The 15,063-nt window shown below is 49.0% G+C and overlaps 1 protein-coding gene and 1 pseudogene across 1 annotated transcript in view; both read left to right on the forward strand.

The window, feature by feature from the left end:
• Positions 1-2,169, forward strand: part of LOC132585348 (zinc finger protein 493-like) — a 51,493-nt gene extending 49,324 nt beyond the window's left edge. Inside the window, exons 2-4 of the mRNA XM_060257209.1 lie at positions 312-402; positions 489-1,628; positions 1,716-2,169. Of these exons, the coding sequence (XP_060113192.1) occupies positions 312-402; positions 489-1,628; positions 1,716-2,169 (1,685 nt within the window). The remainder of the gene's footprint in view (positions 1-311; positions 403-488; positions 1,629-1,715) is intronic.
• The window catches only part of LOC132584189 (zinc finger protein 420-like), a 122,447-nt pseudogene that overhangs the window by 60,217 nt on the left and 47,167 nt on the right, over positions 1-15,063 (forward strand).

Genomic DNA, 15,063 nt, shown 5'->3' on the forward strand with positions numbered 1-15,063 from the left:
ATTCCAGTCCTTTTACAGGGGGATGACTCTGTACAAGCAAAATGTATCTCATGGAGACACCAGGAATGAGTGCACTGTAAGCAGGGAAGATTATACTGAAATATCCGTTATTAATATTCAACCAAGGATGTTCAACAGAATGAAAGTATATAACGCCCCGGATAGTGGGAAAAGCTTCAAACCAAAGTGCGCACCCTAGTTCCCGTCACATTCACACAGGGAGAAAGCCATACAAATGTCTGGAGTGTGGGAAAAGCTTCAAGAACGGTCCCAGTCTGACTTCGCATCAAAAATCCACACAGGGGAGAAACCATACACATGCCAGGAGTGTGGGAAAAGCTTCAGTCACAGTGGAAACCTTACTTCCCATCGAAGAATTCACACAGGGGAGAAAGCATACAAATGTCTGGAATGTGAGAAAAGCTTCATCGACAATGCCAGTCTTACTTCGCATCAAAGAATTCACACAGGGGGAGAAACCATAACACATGTCAGGAGTGTGGGAAAACCTTCAGTCACAGTGGAAACCTTACTTCCCATCGAAGAACTCACACAGGAGAAAAACCATACAAATGTTTGGAGTGTGGGAAAAGCTTCACTCAGAGTTCCAGTCTAACTTCCCATCGAAGAATTCACACGGGGGAGAAACCATATAAATGCCAGGAGTGTGGGAAAAGTTTCTGTTCGAGTTCTGTTCTTGCTTCCCATCAAAAAATTCACACAGGGGAGAAACCATATAAATGCCTGGAGTGTGGGAAAAGCTTCAGGAAGAGTTCCCATCTTACTTCCCATCAAAAAACTCACACAGGTGAGAAACCATATAAATGCCTGGAGTGTGGGAAAAGCTTCAGTCAGAATTCCCATCTTAATTCCCATCGAATAATTCACACAGGGGAGAAAAGGTACAAATGCCTTGAGTGCGGAAAAAGCTTCAGCTTTCGTTTCAGGCTTACTTCCCATCAAAAAACACACACAGGGGAGAAACCATATAAATGCCTGAAGTGTGGAAAAAGCTTCCGTTCAAGTGCCCATAAAAGTGTTCACAGAGGGGAGAAACCATATAAATGCCTGGAGTGTGGGAAAAGCTTCAGGAAGCGTTCCCATCTTACTTCCCATCAAAAAACTCACACAGGTGAGAAACCATACAAATGCCTTGAATGTGGGGGAACCTTTAGTTGGAGTTCCAATCTTACTTCTCATCGAAGAATTCACACAGGGGAGAAACCACATAAATGCCTGGTGTGTGAAAAAAGCTTCAGCTCGATTTTCACTCTTGCTTCTCATAAAAGAACTCACACAGGGGAGAAACCATACAAATGCCTAGAGTGTGGGAAAAGTTTCAGTCAGAATTCGAGTCTAACTTCCCATCAAAGAATTCACACTGGGGAGAAACCATATACATGTCTGGAGTGTGGGAAAAGCTTCAGCACGGGTAGCGATCTTACATCTCATCAAAGAATTCACACAGGTGAGAAACCATATAAATGCCTGGAGTGTGGGAAATGCTTCAGTCAAAGTTTCAATCTTACAAATCATCAAAGAATTCACAAAGGGGAAAAACCATATAAATGCCTGGAATGTGGGAGAAGCTTCAGAAAGAGTTCCCATCTTACTTCCCATCAAAGAATGCACACACGGCAGAAAACATATAAAGATTGTGAGAAAGATTGTGAAAAAAGCTTCATTCAGAGTTCCTTTCTGCCTTTCCATCAAAGGATCCATACAGGGGAGAAACCATATATATGCCTGGAGTGTGGGAAAAGCTTCAGTTGGAGTTCCAGCCTTACTTCTCATAGAAGAATTCACACAGGGGAGAAACCATATAAATGCTTGGAGTGTGGAAAAGCTTCAGTCGGAGTTCACACCTTACTGGACATCAAAGAACTCACACAAGGGAGAAACCATATTAATGCCTGGAAAGTGGGAGAAGCTTCAGAAGGAGTTCCAATCTTACTTCCCATCAAAGGATTCACACACGAGAGAAAGCATGTAGATGCCTGGAGTATGGAAAAAGCTTTAGTTGGAGTTCCAGTCTTATTTCACATCAAAAAATTCACACAGGAGAAACCATATAAATGCCTGGAATATGGGGAAAACTTCAGAAAGAGTTCCATTCTGTCTTCCCATGAAAGAACTCACATAGGGGAGAAACCATATAAATGCCTGTAGTGTGAGAAAAGCTTCAGACAGAGCTACAAAATTTGTATCAAAGAAGTCCTACAGAACAGAAACCATCTAGATGCCTGCAGTGTAGAAAAAATGTTCTGTCAGTAGGAGCACCTTGGTTTCCCCTGAGGAATGCATATAGGGTAGAGGAAATATGTCACATATTCATGATTTTCATTATATTTATGAATGCTTGTGCCTTTTGTTGTTTCACAATCTCTGTAAAGTTCAATTCCTGGTCAGGAAAAATACAAAAAGTTTGTAAGCATCTCTCTCAACCTTGAGAGTTGATTAGTATAACTGTAGAAATAGAAGGTTTGGAATTGCAAATCGTTCTCTGAGAGCTTAAACGCAGTCATCAGGATTCATTCTAGTCCATGTCGTGGACTCACTCCTTTACACAATCACTTTAGGATTGTTTTATTTCGATGTTCAAGTTCAAAAGCTGTATTTCTCTACCTCTTTCACGTCTATCCAAAGTGTTGCATCAGGTTCTAATGAGGCTTTCTGCTGGTGACTTCCAGTCAGAAAAGACCTTATACTGGGTGAGTGTATCACATATGCTGGGCTTCCTTTTGTACATATCCTTCTGCCTTTCAGCTCAGAAATGGGCTTGCCAAAATCTTAGTGAATTGTGGTGCTTACGCATTTAGGAAAGTTTAAAAAATGTTTTTATTGTGTGCTTTTCCCCCCTATATTTTTGCGGTTAACTTTCACCTGTTCATCAGTTTCTAGCCTAATACAAACAGCATGCTTATTTTTCAATAAAATCATTATCTCGTAAGAAGTTCACTGTTGGTTCTATTGACACGAGATCTAAGAACATAAGAGAAGACATGTTGGATCAGACCAATGGCCAATCCAGTCCAACAATCTGTCACACAGTGGCCATAAGAACATAAGAGAAGCCATGTTGCATCAGGCCAATGGTCCATCCAGTCCAACACACTGTCACACAGTGGCCATAAGAACATAAGAGAAGCCATGTTGGATCAGCCCAGTGGCCCATCCAGTCCAACACTCTGTGTCACACAGTGGCCATAAGAACATAAGAGAAGCCATGTTGGATCAGGCCAATGGCCCACCCAGTCCAACACTCTGTCACACAGTGGCCATAAGAACATAAGAGAAGCCATGTTGGATCAGGCCAATGGCCCATCCTGTCCAACACACTGTCACACAGTGGCCAACAAACAAAACAGTTGCCATCAGGAGATCCATCAGTGGGGCCAGGACACTAGAAGCCCTCCCACTGTTGCCCCCCCCCCACGCACCAAGAACACAGCATCACTTGCCCCAGACAGAGTGTTCCATCTATACCTTCTGGCTAATAGCCACTGATGGACCTCTGCTCCAGATGTTTCTCCAGTCTTGAAGCTGCCCATGCTTGTAAGACTGCTGAGTTTGCAGTAAACCCAGATTTATTTATTTTTTAAATTTATTTACCTTAAATTTGTATGCCACCCACTCCACACACGGACTCTGGGCGGCTCACAGTCATAATATAACAATACTTTATATAATATATATTAATTATATATATTATATAATATAAAATCAATACATATAAACAATTTATAATTTAAAACTTAGAAATGGTGCTATAAAATTTCTTACAAAGAGGGTATACAGCTTCGTTTTAGCTCTTAATTCTCTGTATAGCTCTATTGGGTGTCATATAGATAGAGGATAGTATTCAGCGGCAAAGTAGTAGCAGCTCCTCACGCATTAGTTACTGTAGGCCTGCCGGAAAAGGCCAGTTTTACAGGCCCTGTGGAATTGGGAGAGATCCCGCACGGCTCTCGTGGCCTCTGGAAGTGCGTTCCATAGATTAGGGGCTGCCACAGAGAAGGCCCTTGCCCGTGTAAGGCATAATCTGGCCTCCCTTGGTCCGGGAATGGATAACAGATGTTGATTTCCTGAACGCAGAGCTCTCGGGTGTATATAGGGAAAGGCGGTCCCTTAGATGCTAACTTTCCTGCCGCATAGAGCTAGATAGTACAGTCACTAAACCCAGGCCTCAGATTCAATGGGAGCTCACAGGAGCATAGCTCCTGAACCTTTCTGAGAGTTCCACTTCCTCCTGAGAGTTCCACCGCCTTGTCCATTGAATAGTAGGTGCAGCTGCATAACAATCCCTGGATGAGCTCCACCACCTCTTTTTCTATAAAATGACCCCTGACTAAACCTAACATCAGCTACACTATCTGAGGCTCGTTCCCATGCTTACCTTCTAATTCTGTAAATGCCATTGAATTCTATCCAGGCCTTTCTGTTCTCTGTACTGGGCAAGCAGGTCAAAACCTACGCCAAAGTTCCTGACCTGGGAAGCTCGATCTCCTCAGATCTCAGAAGCTAAGCAGTGTTGAGTCTGGTAAGTTCTTGGAGAGGAGACCACCCTGGAATACCGGGAGGTGGGGGCGGGCTTTATTCAGCCACCTCCCTCAATATTCTCCTGGTCCCCAAATAGGGGGTCAGTCACCAGAAGTCGCCATGACTTCCAGGTACACTCACATGCACATATAAATATACAAGGATAACGAAGTCCCTACGCCGAAGGACAAATTGACAGAAATCCGACATCAAGAATCGCAAGACTGAGAAACCTGTAGAACACTTTAACCTCCCAGGACATTCCGTGGGTGAACTTAAAAGTAGGTGTTTCGTTGTAAAGGGACTTCAGAAACAGAGTGGAAAGGAAAGTTGCTGAATTACAAGTCCCACAATCCTTGGAACAATGGAATCCCCAGGACTTAGAAGAAGCTACTGGATTTGTATCCCGCCCTACACTCTGTGTCTCAGAGCAGTCACAATCTCCTTTACCTTCCCTCCCCCAACAGCAGACACCCTGTGAGGTGGGTGGGGCTGAGAGATCTCTCACAGAAGCGGCCCTTCCAAGGACAGAGTCTCAGAACCCCCCAAAGTCTCCTTTCCCTTCCTTTTCCCACAGACCCCCTGTGAGGTGGGTGGGGCTGAGAGAGGTCTTACAGCAGCTGCCCTTTCAAGGACAACTCCTGCGAGAGCTAGGGCTGACCCAAGGCCATTCCAGCAGCTGGGGATATTGGTTTCTACCTATGCTAACCACATTGAAAACGGAGTCCTGTCCTTAAAAAGTGATCGGCGAGTCCCCTCCCACGCTCTCCAAATAGGGCTGCCAATTCCTCTTTGGTCCCCAAGGAGGGTGGGTGTGGGGTGCCAGAATGAGGTTGGGAAATTCCTGGAGATTTGGGGGTGGCACCTGGGGAGGACAGGAACCTCAGTGGGGCACAAGGCCACAGAGTCCACCCTCCAAAGCATCCCTTTTCTCCAGGGGAAGGGAGCTCTGTGGTCTGGAGATGAGCTGATTTCTTTCCCCCACCACCCACACACACGTGATCCCCAGAGTCCACCTGGAGGCTGATCAAAATCTTCACAGAGAAGAATGCCATGGTTATCTATCTATCCCTTTGCTGGGGGAGATCAGAATGAGAGCCAGTTTGGCGTAATGGTTAAGAAGAAGAAGACATTGGATTTATATTCCGCCCTCCACGCAAGAGTCTCAGAGCGGCTCACCATCTCCTTTACCTTCCTCCCCCACAACAGACACCCTGTGAAGTGGGTGGGGCTGAGAGGGGTCTCACAGCAGCTGCCCTTTCAAGGACAGAGTCTCAGAGCAGCCTACAATCTCCTTCCCCTTCCTCGCCCACAACAGACACCCTGTGAGGTAGATGAAGATATAGGATTTATATCCCGCCCTCCACTCCGAAGAGTCTCAGAGCGGCTCACAATCTCCTTCCCCTTCCTCCCCCACAACCGACACCCTGTGAGGTAGATGAAGATATTGGATTTATATCCCGCCCTCCCCTCCGAAGAGTCTCAGAGCGGCTCACAACCTCCTTTACCTTCCTCCCCCACAACCAACACCCTGTGAGGTAGATGAAGATATTGGATTTATATCCCGCCCTCCCCTCCGAAGAGTCTCAGAGCGGCTCACAACCTCCTTTACCTTCCTCCCCCACAACAGACACCCTGTGAGGTAGATGAAGATATTGGATTTATATCCCGCCCTCCACTCCGAAGAGTCTCAGAGCGGCTCACAATCTCCTTTACCTTCCTCCCCCACAACAGACACCCTGTGAGGTAGATGAAGATATTGGATTTATATCCCGCCCTCCCCTCCGAAGAGTCTCAGAGCGGCTCACAATCTCCTTCCCCTTCCTCCCCCACAACCGACACCCTGTGAGGTAGATGAAGATATTGGATTTATATCCCGCCCTCCCCTCCGAAGAGTCTCAGAGCGGCTCACAATCTCCTTCCCCTTCCTCCCCCACAACCGACACCCTGTGAGGTAGATGAAGATATTGGATTTATATCCCGCCCTCCCCTCCGAAGAGTCTCAGAGCGGCTCACAATCTCCTTTACCTTCCTCCCCCACGACAGTCACCCTGTGAGGTAGATGAAGATATTGGATTTATATTCTGCCCTCCACAAGAGTCTCAGAGTGGCTCACAATCTCCTTTACCTTCTTCCCCCACAAAAGACACCCTGTGAAGTGGGTGGGCTGAGAGGGCTCTCACAGCAGCTGCCCTTTCAAGGACAACCTCTGCCCGAGCTATGGCTGACCCAAGGCCATTCCAAGCAGGTGCAAATGGAGGAGTGGGGAATCCAACCCGGTTCTCCCAGATAAGAGTCCGCACACTTCACCACTACACCAAACTGGTGCGCAGACTCTTATGTGGGAGAACCGGGTTGGATTCCCCAGTCCTCCATTTGCACCTGCTGGAGTGGCCCTGGGTCAGCCATAGTCTCTTGGCTCCACCCCCAAAGTCTCTTGGCTCCACCCCCAAAGTGTCTTGGCTCCACCCCCAAAGTCCCCAGATATTTCTTGAATTGGACTTGGCAACCCTAAGCACCAGTGTGGTCTGCAAGCGCCTTTTTTTTGGGGGGGGGGTTCCTAATATCTGGCAGGGGGGACACTGGGTGCAAGCAGTGCCTCTCTACCCACCCCCTTTCCTTTTCCCGTTTTTTTGCAAAAAGAGCCCCATCTCCAAGGGGTAAAGAGAGAGAGACCCGCAGTCCTAGAGAGGACAAAGTTGTGGACTGAGGGGGGAGCCATGTCCTCTTCCGCCCCTTGCCTTGGAGCCCCTTTGAATCCCAGTCGGGCTTCTGCTGGAAGGGCTGGGAAGGGATCAGGTGAGCTCCGAGAGGCTTTGGGTGGAGGGGGGGAAAGAGGGTTGGGGGCTGCAATGCAAGACCCAAAGCAGAGGGAAAGGCGGGGAGGGGGTGTAGCAGGGGCTGAAAGAGAGCCCCCCCCCCATTTCTTCCTTGCCTTCCCAGGTGAGAAGCCCCCCCCACACACACACACACTCCTGTCCCAGGGAGAGCCGCTTCTCCCCTTTGCGCAGAGCCACGTGGTCCCTGCAGCGGTCCGGAGCGCAGGATCCGAATGCGGCACTTTGGGAGGTTGGAGGCAGTGCAAGTGGCTTCCAGAAGCACATTTTAGGAAGGCGGTGGGGGTGGGTGGGAGGAGAAGGAGGGAGCTGATCAAGGAGAGAGGCCGGTGGGGGGAGATTTGGGGGGCGGAGGGGCTTAAGGAAAAGCTGAGGGAGTGGGGAAGGGGGGGGGGAAGCTGACTCATGTACCTGTCTGTCTGGTTGTACAAATATATTCATGTAGAATCGATGGCTTTTTAACACACTGGAACAGCTCACTCTTTTGGGGGGTGGGGTGCAGAGAACCGCAGAGAGTTTGGACCAGGAGAAAGGCAGGGAAACCCGTCCCCTATTCACAGTGGGATGAGATGATGGGTTGGACAGAATTATTTTGTGCCTAAAATTTTCTCCTGCTTTTTCCGCACGTGGATTCGGGGCAGCTTTCCTTGCAGCTGCAAGGTGGAGGGACGTTTTGGGGAGGCTCCCCTTTGCTAAAATCTCCCTGCTGCGAAAAGCATTCTGGTCAACCCAGGCAGAGAGTACAAAATCTTATTCCTTGCGGGGCTAGTTTTCTGTGTGCGGGGAGAAATTAATTCTAAGCTGGCAGCTCTCGCCTCTGCCTCCAGTCAGGCTCTCCATCCTATCCCTTTAGGGTTCCCCCACCCCATTCCCCACACACACTTCAAAAAGCTGGGGGGAGGGCAGGCAGAAGGGTGAAATCCAGTATCTTGAATTGTGCCCTGAATCCAGTCTCGAGAGAGATTCACTCAAGGAAGAGGCACGTAAAATGTGTGAGAAGCAAAAATTGATTCCACCCTTCCTTCCTTCCTTCCTTCCTTTCCTTCCTTCCTTCCTTCCTTCCTTCCTTCCTTCCTTCCTTCCTTCCTTCCTTCCTTCCTTTCTTTCTTTCTTTTCTTTCTTTCTTTCTTTCTTTCTCTTTCTTTCTTTCTTTCTTTCTTTCTTTCTTTCTTTCTTTTCTTTCTTTCTTTCTTTCTCTTCTTCTTTCTTTCTTTCTTTCCTCCCTTCCAGGCAGGCAAGGAAAAGCCTCCTTTGATGCCTCCTCCGCCATTTCCTGTGTGTGATGAAGGAAAAAAGGGCCGCCATGCAGCCACCTCAGGTACGAGGGGAGAACATAAGAGAAGCCATGTTGGATCAAGCCAGTGGCCCATCCAGTCCAACACTCGTGTCACACAGTGGCCAAAAAAACCCCAGGTGCCATCAGGAGGTCCACCGGTGGGGCCAGGAGACTAGAAGTCCTCACACTGTTGCCCCTCCTAAGCACCAGAATACAGAGCATCACTGCCCCAGACATAAGAACATAAGAGAAGCCATGTTGGATCAGGCCAATGGCCCATCCAGTCCAACACTCTGTGTCACACAGTGGCCAAAAAAAACCAGGTGCCATCAGGAGGTCTACCAGTGGGGCCAGGACATGAGAAGCCCTCCCACTGTTGTCCCTCCCAAGCACCAAGAATACGGAGCATCACTGCCCCAGACATAAGAACATAAGAGAAGCCATGTTGGATCAGGCCCAATGGCCCATCCAGTCCAACACTCTGTGTCACACTGTGGCCAAAACCCAGGCGCCATCAGGAAGTCCATCAGTGGGGCCAGGACACGAGAAGCCCTCCCACTGTTGCCCGCCCCCTCCAAGCACACAGGATCACTGTGGAGACGTGGCAGACAGTAGGGATACTTCCCTCTCCGTTGTGACACTCAGAGAGCGGGAATTCTAGCATTCTCCGCTGGGAAGGCAGAAATTCAGTCACCCCCTGTCTAGGATGGTTTTTTATTGATTATATTACAAATGTCAGGATTCCCTTATCTGCTAAAATTTGTCTCTTAAATGTTTGGGATGATTTTGAGATGCCTATTTTAAAGAAGGAGTTAATTTCTCTGCTGCTTAACGCGGCTAAGTTCGCTACAGCCTTGCACTGGCAATTAAAGGCATTGCCCTTCCATAGACATTTGGTTGAATAAACGTTGGGAGTATTTTATTTTAGTGGGCCCCCGTGGCGCTGAGTGGTAAAGCTGCAGTACTGTGGTCTGAACTCTCTGCTCATGACCTGAGTTCGATTCCGGCGAAAGCTGGATTCAGGTAGCCGGCTTGAGGTTGACTCAGCCTTGCATCCTTCCGAGGTCGGTCAAATGAGTACCCAGCTTGCTGGTGGGAAAGAGCAAAAGACTGGGGAAGGCAATGGCAAACCACCCCGTAAAAAGTCTGCCGTGAAAATGTTGTGGAAGCGACGTCACCCCAGAGTGGTGACGACTGGTGCTTGCACAGGGGACCTTTCCCTTTTCCCCTTCCATAGAAGTTTGGTTGAATAGATGTTTTTTTAATTATTATTATTTATTTATGATTTATATCCCACCCTTCCCACAAAGATGGCTCAGGGAGATGTTAGGAGTACTTTCTTTTAGGTGAAATCACTTCTAATTTGGATGGGAGGGGGGTCTTTAAAACAGAGTTCTACTATTTTAGTAAACCCTTTTCTGGGTAATTTTTCACGTGGAATTTTTGGCCCAAATGAGCAATGCATGCTGGTTTGTCATTAGTTTGTGTTACTTGATTACTGTTCGTAACCTGGGCTTCTTTAGGGTTTGGGGTTTTATGGGTGACTGGGCGGGTTTGATCTTGTCTGTATAATTTGGTAGATGATTCTGTGTGTATTTCTGTATTTCAAAATAAACTTGTTTGAATTTTTTTTTTAAATGGTTTTTTTAGAGAAGCAACAGAATTAGATGATTGGGCCCAACTCCAAACGTCTCTGTATCGATTCTGAATTTCCCACAGAAACCTATTTGGTCCTTTATCCTATGGACATCTCTGGCCTCTTTCTCACAAGGCTGCTAGCCCAATACAGCTGAGGACAGCCCCTCGGGTTCTAAGATGCCCCTATGGGGGGCTGATGCGTGGGGAGGTGTCCCCATGGGGCTCTTCTCCTCACCTCTTTGTGCTGCTCTTCCACTGTGAATTGACTCTCTCTGTTTACGGCTCTCCTCCCACCCCCATGGACCAACTTTCCAGTGAGGTAAAGCAATGCTTCCTTCTCCTTCTTGCAGGCGGGGGTGTCCTTCGAAGAGGTGGCCGTGACCTTCACCCCGGGGGAGTGGAGCCTGCTGCGCCCAGCCCAGAGAGCTCTGTACAAGGAAGTCATGCTGGAGAATTTTGGGAACGTGGCCTCTCTCAGTAAGTATCCTTTTCTCCTTCTTGCTGTGAGGAGTAACCGTGAGGTGTTCTTTAGGGAGGAAGGGCGTGGTCAGGCTCTCTGCCCTGGTCCCATTGGTGGTCTCTGCCCCCCTCTGATGTGGGGAGGGCTCTGTGCTCTCCTTGCAGAGAGGGAGGGAGGCCTGGTCTGGAGATGGTGGGGCCGTCTAAGCAGGGGCCTGGCCTGGCCTTTCCTGCGCTGAGATGTGGCTGTGGAAGGAACTCGGCTGCTTTGCTATCATTTTAGTTCTCATCCGGCCTTTCCATCTCAGCCAGTCCCAGAACTGCTAGTGTAATGCCAGCAGGCCTCTGGTTGTCTAGGGCCTCAGTCACCAGGGGTGGAATTCTAGCAGCAGCTCCTTGGCATATTAGGCCACACACACCCTGATGTAGCCAATCCTCCGCAGCCCCAGAATTCTCTCGTGGACTGTTGGTCTGACACTCCTCTCGGCTTCTGCCGGGTAGTCTCCCAGGGCCCCTCTCCAGATCCCCTGGCTCCTGTCGTCCCCCTTTTCGGCCATGTCTCCAACACAGCTCTCCCCCTTCTCAGAGCCCCTGGCCTCCCCTATGCCCCGTTGTGTTACTCTCTCTCGTCTAGCCTTCCTTCTCTCGTGTTCTCCGGGTACTGCCCGCAGCCCTACAATTCTCTCATGGACTGGCCACGATCGAGACATAACTGGGCATCTTAATCACCAGAGGTTTTAGGAACGGTTGAATTCGGAATTTCCTGAGGGGATATTTTTAAAAAATGTTTTGAGCGCCAGCTGCCTTTCAGATTCTCCCGTCTGTCTTGTCTCCGGGAAGTCAACCCTTTTAAAAGAATGGTATTGCTACTCTGTGGGAAAATGCTGAACACAACCCCCCCCCCCCCTTCCCCGCAATCTGCGCGTGCAGAGGCTGAGGTCCCAAGAGGCCAGGAGTTGGGTGTACGTGTGTACAAGGCCACATATACATGCTTCTACACAGAGACAAAAGTGGGATGAGTCTTGAGCAGGGCTTTTTTTTTGTAGCAGGAACTCCATTGCATATTAGAAGAAGAAGAAGAAGAAGAAGAAGAAGAAGAAGAAGAAGAAGAAGAAGAAGATATTGGATTTCTATCCCGCCCTCCACTCCGAAGAGTCTCAGAGCGGCTCACAATCTCCTTTACCTTCCTCCCCCACAGCAGACACCCTGTGAGGTGGGTGGGGCTGGAGAGGGCTCTCACAGCAGCTGCCCTTTCAAGGACAACCTCTGCCAGAGCTATGGCTGACCCAAGGCCATGCTAGCAGGTGCAAGTGGAGGAGTGGGGAATCAAACCCGGTTCTCCCAGATAAGAGTCTGCACACTTAACCATTACACCAAACTGGCCACACACCCCTGATGTAGCCAATCCTCCAAGAGCTTGCTGTAGGCCCTGTAAGCTCTTAGAGGATTGGCTACATCAGAGGAGTGTGGCCTAATATCCAAGAAGTTCCTGCTACAAAAAAAGGCCCTGGTCTTGACCTCATACCATACTCGATCCCACCCCCCTCCACGCCCAATATCTTGCCTGCTGTGTGTTTCTGGAGGGGCAGTCGATCTGGCTTGGGATTGTTGAATTGATGGCCACGTAGAAGAGGCACAATTTTGTATGTGTGTGGTTTCCCCCCCCCTTATAAACAGGACCTCTGATGGCCAAACCTGACCTGATATCCCAGCTGGAAGAAGAGGAAGGGCTGTTTCTCGTGGGGTGTGATGAAGAGGCAGAATTGGCAGGTAGGGGCTGAAGAAATCTGTCTTGGGACAGTGTGTTCCTTCATTTCCTTGGAATGGCTGGTGAATTTCTGTGGCCTTCATAAGAACATAAGAGAAGCCATGTTGGATCAGGCCAATGGCCCATCCAGTCCAACATTCTGTGTCACACAGTGGCCAAAAAACCCAGACTCCATCAGGAGGTCCATCAGTGGGGCCAGGACACTAGAATCCCTCTCACTGCTGCCCCCCCAAGCACCAAGAATACAGAGCATCACTGCCCCAGACATAAGAATGTAAGAGAAGCCATGTTGGATCAGGCCAATTGCCCATCCAGTCCAACACTCTGGGTCACTCAGTGGCCAGAAACTCAGGCGCCATCAGGAGGTCTATCAGTGGGGCCAGGACACTAGAATCCCTCTCACTGCTGCCCCCCCCAAGCACCAAGAATACAGAGCATCACTGCCCCAGACATAAGAACGTAAGAGAAGCCATGTTGGATCAGGCCAATTGCCCATCCAGTCCAACACTCTGGGTCACACAGTGGCCAGAAACTCAGGCGCCATCAGGAGGTCCATCAGTGGGGCCAGGACACTAGAAGCCCTCCCACTGTTGCCCCCCAAGAATACAGAACATCACTGCCCCAAATAGAGAGTTCCAACAATACGCTGTGGCTAATAGCCACTGATGGACCTCTGCTCCATATGTTTATCCAGTCGCCTCTTGAAGCTGCCTGTGCTTGTAGCTACCACCACCTCCTAAGGCAGTGTTAATCACCCTTTGGGTGAAGAAGGACTTCCTTTTATCCATTCTAACCTGACTGCTCAGCAGTTTTCATTGATTATCCACGAGTTCTCGTATTGTGAGAAAGGGAGAAAAGGACTTCTCTATCCCAGGCATAATCTTGTAAACCTCTATCATGTCACCCCTTCAGTTGACGTTTCTCCAAGCTAAAGAGCCTCAAGTGTTTCCCTTTCTTCATAGTGAAAGTGTTCCAACCCTTTAATCGTTCTAGTTGCCCCTTTCTGGACTTTTCCCAATGCTATATCTTTTTTGAGGAGCGGTGACCAGAATTGCACACAGTACTCTAAATGAGGCCGCACCATCGATTTATACAGGGGCATTATGATACTGGCTGATTTGTTTTCAGTTCCCTTCCTAATAATTCCCAGCATGGCATTGCCTTTTTTTATTGCAATCGCACACTGTCTTGACATTTTCAGTGAGTTATCTACCACGACCCCAAGATCTCTCTCTTGGTCACTCTCCTCCACACCCTATCAACTTGTATGTTTGGTCCCAATGTGCATTACTTAGCACTTGGCCACGTTGAACCTCAGTTGCCATGTTGACACCCACTCGCCCGGCAAGTTCCTCCTCACAGTTTGATTTTTTCCCTCAACAGAGCTTGTCGATCTTCAACCCAGGGCAAGTGGCAGGTTCCTTCTGCCTCCTATTCTCATGGCGCTTATCTGCAGTCCGACGCAGCATTGTCCAGCCTGGAAGGCAGTGTCATCTCTGGCCATGGGGTTTGCCTTTAAGTACAGATGCTTAATAAGAGCCCGGTGGCGCAGAGTGGCAAAGCTGCAGTACTGCAGTCCTAAGCTCTGCTCACGACCTGAGTTCGATCCCGGCGGAAGCTGGTTCACGTAGCCGGCTCCAGGTTGACTCAGCCTTCCATCCTTCCGAGGTCGGTCAAATGAGTCCCCAGCTTTCGGGGGGGAAAGTGTAGATGACTGGGGAAGGCAATGGCAAACCACCCCGTGAAAAGTTTGCCATGAAAATGTCATGATGCAACGTCAGCTCAGAGTCGGAAACGACCGGTGCTCGCGCAGGGAGGGGACTACCTTTTTTGAAGATTGTCTGCGCCTGCAAACAGCGGCAATGGCCTTCCACTCTGTTGGCAGACAAACTGGTCAATCCCAAAGCAGAAGGAGAAATGGGCCTTCGAGTGGCAGTCCCCAAACAGAGAAGCCTCAAGGAGAAATTAAAATGCGCTCTTGCTGAACTTGGCATTCATTCAGAAATTCAGAACAACGCACCCCTCCCGGGCTAGAAAAGGGACGTGGCAGTCTTATCTCAGAGATGCTATATTTTTCTGCCCCTAAGCGTTTCTCCTTTGTTCTACTTCAGTGGTGCGCTGTTTAAGTGCGTGGACTCTTATCTGGGAGAACCGGGTTTGATTCCCCACTCCTCCACTTGCAGCTGCTGGAATAGCCTTGGGTCAGCCAGAGCTCTGGCAGAGCTGTCTTCGAAAGGGCAGCTTCTGTCAGAGCTCTCTTAAGCCCCACTTACCTCACAGGGTGTCTCTTTTTTGGGGGGGGGGGAGGGAAGGTAAAGGGGATTGTGAGCTGCTCGGAGACTCTAAGGTTCAGAGTGTAGGGTGGGATATAAATCATCATCTTCTTCTAATCTCATAAACCATCGTCTTCTGATCTTCTTCTTCTATCATCATCTTCTTCTAAACTAGCTGATAACCATGCCCCTAGTACCTCTGCACCATGAGTGCCTTTTCTGCAATACCCCTCCCGCCCTCTTGCTGGGATAGAAAGACTGAGAGATCTCCGT

This window comes from Heteronotia binoei, chromosome 1, assembly GCF_032191835.1.
Source record: "Heteronotia binoei isolate CCM8104 ecotype False Entrance Well chromosome 1, APGP_CSIRO_Hbin_v1, whole genome shotgun sequence".
Classification (NCBI taxonomy): domain Eukaryota; kingdom Metazoa; phylum Chordata; class Lepidosauria; order Squamata; family Gekkonidae; genus Heteronotia; species Heteronotia binoei.